The sequence below is a fragment of the Coregonus lavaretus genome (assembly GCF_964263955.1).
Source record: "Coregonus lavaretus genome assembly, chromosome: 3".
Lineage (NCBI taxonomy): Eukaryota > Metazoa > Chordata > Actinopteri > Salmoniformes > Salmonidae > Coregonus > Coregonus lavaretus.
The window spans coordinates 54,881,261-54,887,681 of NC_139990.1; the positions used below are offsets into that span (position 1 = coordinate 54,881,261).

The 6,421-nt window shown below is 41.4% G+C and overlaps 1 protein-coding gene across 1 annotated transcript; it reads left to right on the top strand.

The window, feature by feature from the left end:
* Nucleotides 1-207: 207 nt before the first annotated feature.
* Nucleotides 208-6,193, top strand: LOC311120128 (uncharacterized protein). Its single transcript, XM_084157815.1, has 5 exons — nucleotides 208-310; nucleotides 711-827; nucleotides 960-1,106; nucleotides 1,449-1,559; nucleotides 5,327-6,193. Exons 1-5 carry the CDS (start codon nucleotides 265-267, stop codon nucleotides 5,527-5,529), a joined length of 624 nt encoding a protein of 207 aa, XP_084013941.1. The 5' UTR covers nucleotides 208-264; the 3' UTR covers nucleotides 5,530-6,193.
* Nucleotides 6,194-6,421: the final 228 nt, after the last annotated feature.

Sequence of the window (6,421 nt, forward strand, 5' to 3'; positions counted from 1 at the left end):
TTTTGCAGAACATGGAGCAGTGAAACAAGTTAATGAATTTTAATTCCAGGATGTAAGACCACAGAAAACAAAATTTTACAAATGGTATGTGTTGCAACAGAACACTGTATTCAAAGCTCAGTTATTGAACTCAGTGGATTTCAATAGCTCTGTGAGTGTGTGAATGCTTCTAGACAAAACATGCCACACCTCTAAATGATCACAGATAAATGCTGTAACTCGACACACCCTATATCATTTCACCTCCTTCAGCTCCAAGTCAAAATGTACCTTTTTGTACCCATCCTCGTGAGTGTGCTTCTTCCCAAAGGTAAGAGGACTATCTAGTCCATAGCCTACGTTTAACATGCTTTTCGATTATAATTTATTTTAAATGTCAAAATAGTACACAAAGAAAATCTCTAAATATGGCTATAGCCCATATCATTTTTGTATTACTTAGGCTACCTTTGGCTGCATTTGGATTAATTCTGCTTTGAAGATCAAGTTCAGCAATTATTATACTTTTTTTTTGCAATTTCAATTTAGCCTATAGCCCACAGTTTAGAACTATAATGAAGAATAAATAAATATATAACTCAATTTACCTTTTGAATGACAAATGCATTTCAGCCAAAGAAAACATTGTCCACGTTTTAGTCTATTATATCCCTGATAATTTATGAATGGAATTTCTAATAATGGGATGGTGTAACTTTTCACCTTCTCAGCATATTCACTCAAGTGCTTTGAGTGCATACCGGGAGTCTCGGGAACATGCACGGATAAGCAGATTGACTGTCCTAATCCAACCCAATGTGGAAACACGCGGATTACATCCTATGCGGGTAAATTAATGGAAGGTTAATTTAGCTCATAAATGTTAGCCAAACGATAAAACAAATATTTTTGGTTCATTTTATTACGTTTTAAAACTTTTTTTTCTTTTTCTTGACTCAACCTCTTCTTTCCATTTCCAGGTGATACAAAAGTATTAGATGTCAACGCGAAGTCTTGCGCCGTGCCAACTGAGTGTTTCAGTGCAGCAGTGAACTTCGGAATCGCGCGCACCACGATCACCAGCAAATGCTGCAATACGGACCTCTGCAACTCCCAAAGCGTCCCTGGTAACTATCTCAATGAGAATGTATAGGCTATGTTAGTTTATAATAAATGCTACTATTAAAACATTCGATTTGATAGCATGTTGAAAGGTTGAACTGAAATTAATATTTTTAATTGATAGTTCTATGAGGAAAGTTTTAGTTGATGAATTAGACTAACTCAATTCTTAAATTGAAATACAACCAACAGATTTATTTAGCATAATTATTTAACGGCTGCCAAGTGTTTTCAACATAGAGGAAGAGGAATACTCGAAATAGGCAATTATAAGGAATAGAATGAATCTATTTTGATTTTGGTTTGTGGTGAGGTGGGAGTGAAAAGTGCAATCACTTATCCTGTAGAGTCCACTAAACCCACTCCTAATGGCAAGAAGTGCTTCACCTGCACCGGAACGGACTGCACGAGCGCTCTGAGCTGCTTGGGAGACGAGGACCGCTGCATCTCAACAACAGGTAGTGTGTCAGATTAATCGCGCACCGTTACCTGTACATTCTTTACATTCCTAAAGCCTATTTCTTTAGTCTCTAAGACTGGTATCATAGACTAGACATAACATAGTAAACGTAAATCCGGGACACTCAAATTAGTATGATATGTTATGTTTGGTTTAGTTACATCAGATAGAAGGTTAATTAAGGCAAAAACGTAAGGAGGGTGGTTGGTCAGGGTGGATGGGTGGGCATATAATGCTAATGTCTAGCAACCCAAAGGTTGCATGTTTGTAACTCATACAACTTTAGCATTTTAGATCCCTTCCCCTAACTTTTTAGATAACCCTTGCCCTAACTCCTAACCTTAACCCTAACTGCTAACACTAACCCTTACTGCTAGCTAACGTTAGTGTTAACCATCTAGCCACATAGCTAATGTTAGCAACAAATATTTTGGAATTTAAATCAAATCAAATTGTATTGGTCACATACACATGTTTAGCAGATGTTATTGTGGGTGAAGTGAAATGCTTGTGCTTCTAGATCCGACAGTGCAGTAATATCTAACAAGTAATATCTAACAATTTCACAACATATACCCAATACACACAAATCTAAGTAAGGAATTAATTAAGAATATATACATATATGGACGAGCGATGTCAGAGCGGCATGGACTAAGATACAGTAGAATAGTTTAGAATACAGTATATAAATATGAGATCAGTTATGCAAGATTTGTAAACATTATTAAAGTGACTAAGATACAGTATAATAGTATAGAATACAGTTTATACATATGAGATGAGTAATGCAAGATTTGTAAACATTATTAAAGTGGCTAGCATTCCATTTCTTAAAGTGGCCAGTGATTTCTAGTCAATGTCCATAGGCAGCAGCTAGTGTGCTAGTGATGGCTGTTTAAGAGTCTGATGGCCTTAAGATAGAAGCTGTTTTTCAGTCTCTCGGTCCCAGCTTTGATGCACCTGTACTGACCTCGCCTTCTGGATGATAGCGGGGTGAACAGGCAGTTGCTCAGGTGGTTGATGTCCTTGATGATCTTTTTGGCATTCCTGTGATATCGGGTGCTGTAGGTGTCCTGGAGGGCGGGTAGTTTGCCCCCGGTATTGTGTTGTGCAGACCGCACCACCCTCTGGAGAGCCTTGCGGTTAGGGGTGGTGCAGTTGCCGTACCAGGCGGTGATACAGCCCGACAGGATGCTCTCAATTGTGCATCTGTAAAAGTTTGTGAGGGTTTTAGGTACCAAGCCAAATTTCTTTAGCCTCCTGAGGTTGAAGAGGCTCTGTTACGCCATCTTCACCACACTGTCTGTGTGGGTGGTCCATTTCAGTTTGTCAGTGATGTGTATGCCAAGGAACTTGAAGCTTTCCACTTTTTACACTGCGGTCCCGTCGATGTGGATAGGGGGGTGCACCCTCTACTGTTTCCTGAAGTCCACGATCATCTCCTTTGTTTTGTTGACATTGAGTGAGAGGTTGTTTTCCTGGCACCACACTCCCAGTAGGCTGTCTCGTCATTGTTGGTAATCAAGCCTACTACTGTTGTGTCGTCTGCAAACTTGATGATTGAGTTGGAGGCGTGCTTGGCCACACAGTCATGGGTGAACAGGGAGTACAGGAGTGGGCTGAGCATGCACCCTTGTGGGGCCCCAGTGTTGAGGATCAGCGAAGTGGAGATGTTGTTTCCTACCTTCACCACCTGGGGGAGACCCGTCAGGAAGTCCAGGACCCAGTTGCACAGGGCGGGTTTCAGACCCAGGACCTCAAGCTTAATGATGAGCTTGGAGGGTACTATGGTGTTGAATGCTGAGCTATAGTCAGTGAACAGCATTCTTACATAGGTATTCCTCTTGTCCAGATTGGATAGGGCAGTGTGCAGAGTGATGGAGATTGCATCGTCTGTGGATCTGTTGGGGCGGTAAGCAAATTGAAGTGGGTCTAGGGTGACAGGTAAGGTAGAGGTGATACGATCCTTGACTAGTCTCTCAAAGCACTCCATGATGACAGAGGTGAGTGCAACGGGGCGATAGTCGTTTAGTTCAGTTACCTTTGCTTTCTTGGGTACAGGAACAATGGTGGCCATCTTGAAGCATGTGTGGACAGCAGACTGGGATAGGGAGAGATTGAATATGTCCGTAAACACACCAGCCAGCTGGTCCATGCATGCTCTGAGGACATGGCTAAGGATGCCATCTGGGCCGGCAGCTTTGCGAGGGTTAACACGTTTCAATGTTTTACTCATGTTGGCCACAGAGAAGGAGAGCCCACAGTCCTTGGTAGCGGGCCACATCGGTGGAACTGTGTTATTCTCAAAGCGGGCGAAGAAGGTGTTTAGCTTGTCCGGAAGCAAGACGTCGGTCTCAGCGACGTGGCTGGTTTTCCTTTAGTAGTCTGTGTTTGTCTGTAGACCTTGCCACATACAATGGGGAGAACAAGTATTTGATACACTGCCGATTTTGCAGGTTTTCCTACTTACAAAGCATGTAGAGGTCTGTCATTTTTATCATAGGTACACTTCAACTGTGAGAGACGGAATCTAAAACAAAAATCCAGAAAATCACATTGTATGATTTTTAATTTACAGTTGAAGTGTACCTATGATAAAAATTACAGACCTCTACATGCTTTGTAAGTAGGAAAACCTGCAAAATCGGCAGTGTATCAAATAGTTGTTCTCCCCACTGTACGTCTCGTGTCTGAGCCGTTGAATTGCAACTCCACTTTGTCTCTATACTGATGTTTTGCTTGTTTGATTGCCTTGCGGAGTGAATAACTACACTGTTTATATTCTGCCATATTCCTAGTCACCTTGCCATGATTAATTCGTAACTTATCGTACGTTTTGCAATTTGTAACATATCATATGAATTGTAATTCGTAACTTATCATACGAAATGGATTATGGACATCCACAAATTAATACATACAATACGAAATGTAACATATCATACTAAATGGAGTTCCCAGAATTTACGTACAGAATAATACGAAATGCTCTGAGACCACGTTGCAGAGTCTGCACATCTCATATGTATGATAATATGCTTACTCTGAGGAATTATTGATATTCTGTGTGTTTATATAGTCCTGGCCTCTGATAGCATGCAGTTACCCCGAGCAAGTAATAACTGAATGTAGAGTATTTTAATTGAATGTGTCCTGCACTGCAATGAAAAGTTTCCCAATCTCCAAATAAACCTCCAATCTGTGGCATAACTGCAGCAACATAATTACTCCATGGCCCAACGTTTTAATTACGCCATGTGGTGATGTATCTTGGCTGTCAGTCAAACTCCTTAAAAGTGAAACTAACATGTAAGTTTAGGCATTCATTCCCAATGGTTAAGGTTAGGGCTAAGGGAGGGTTAAACTTAAGTTTAGGCATTAATTCAGAGTGGTTAAGTTAAGGGTTAAGGTTTGGGAAAGGCTTAAAACAAAAAAACAAAAATCAAGTGCCTAGCACTGGGATTGAACACGCGACCGTCTGAGCCAGAGACTGCGGCTTAAACGCCCTATCCCCCATCACAACAACCTAGCAACCCTACTAGATGGTAATAGGTGCTCACATTGCCCCTAGTGGACAGTATAGCTTCACATTTCGCCAGGTCCAAATGTAATCTGGTACCTACAGAATCAGCACCTCCTGGAGTATTCCATAAGAGAATGGGCTGAAAGTTTTATCCAATGTGCACTTATCAGGAGTTGACTGGACTTGCGAAGCATTGAGTCTTGTGAATATCAGTAACATTGTCTTTTGTGTGTTGCTAGTGAACGTGGGTGGCGAGAAGATGACAATGAAGGGATGTGCCTCCAAGATAATCTGTATGGGAGAAGTGTCAGGAGCTCTGGGGCCCGCCATGGGCGTGGACATGAAGTGCTGCGAGGGCAACCTGTGTAACAGTGCCCAGGGCATCGGACTGAGCCTCCTGCTCCTGGTGACATCCATGGTCTCTGTCGCCCTGTTCCACTGAGAGGCACCATGCTTTCACCTCCTCTCCTCTCCTCTCCTGGCCATGGCCGCGTACTGTTTACTAGTTTCATCGTAACTGGAGCCTCCCTGTCATTGTACACCCCCAGCCCATCTCCCCACTCCCCAGCTCCAGTCTCCACTATTCACCTGTTGTGTGTGTTAATAATGGATGTTATTGAATAGCCCCTTTCACTAGACGCTTCACATTGTGTAGGGTTAACTCAACCTCTCCACCTCCACTAGCCACCTGTGGAATGCACTATAGTCATTTCATTTTAGGGACAGCTCTCGCAAAAAAATACACCCACAACAACCCACACCCACACCTACATCCATCCCATAACCCCTACACACACCCACACCTGTCCTCTTCTCTCCTCAAGGTCCTATGAGTCAGTGAGGCATGGATGTTTGGCGAGGCATTTGCCAATCTAAACAAGTGTTGTACATTGCTTCAAATCATTGGCATTGCTAGCTTTCACATGTTGCTAACATTCTGAATAATGTAAAAAAGGCTATTGAATCCCATTTTTAACCTGGCAGAAATATATTTTAAATGAAATATGTCACTGGATGTGTACGGTGTTATTGTATTTGCTATGCCTAATTGATGAACAAGATGAATTCTGCAAATTAAAAAGATTAAAAGTATATGAATTACTGTATAGATTTTCTGACTCTTTATTCTCACAACCTCCTGCTTCCAAGTCCAATGAGGCAATTAATAAAAATTTAATAAAATAAATTCCACAATATTATTTACAAGATTTAGTTGAGGTTTAGGATTTAGTGAATGGTTTGTCCCAAATACAAGGCTTTCAGTTTTTGAAATACTTATAACTATCTTATTACTTGCCACCCATTCTAAAACTGACTGCAGCTCTTTGTTAAGT

What these genes read in the sequence shown, in the direction of transcription:
- LOC311120128 (XM_084157815.1), top strand. Translation starts at nt 265, where the DNA reads ATGTACCTTTTTGTACCCATCCTCGTGAGTGTGCTTCTTCCCAAAG. An exon ending in GCGGATTACATCCTATGCGG is followed by an intron (nt 828 to 959) that starts GTAAATTAATGG and finishes TTCCATTTCCAG; the next exon opens with GTGATACAAAAGTATTAGAT. An exon ending in CAACTCCCAAAGCGTCCCTG is followed by an intron (nt 1,107 to 1,448) that starts GTAACTATCTCA and finishes CTTATCCTGTAG; the next exon opens with AGTCCACTAAACCCACTCCT.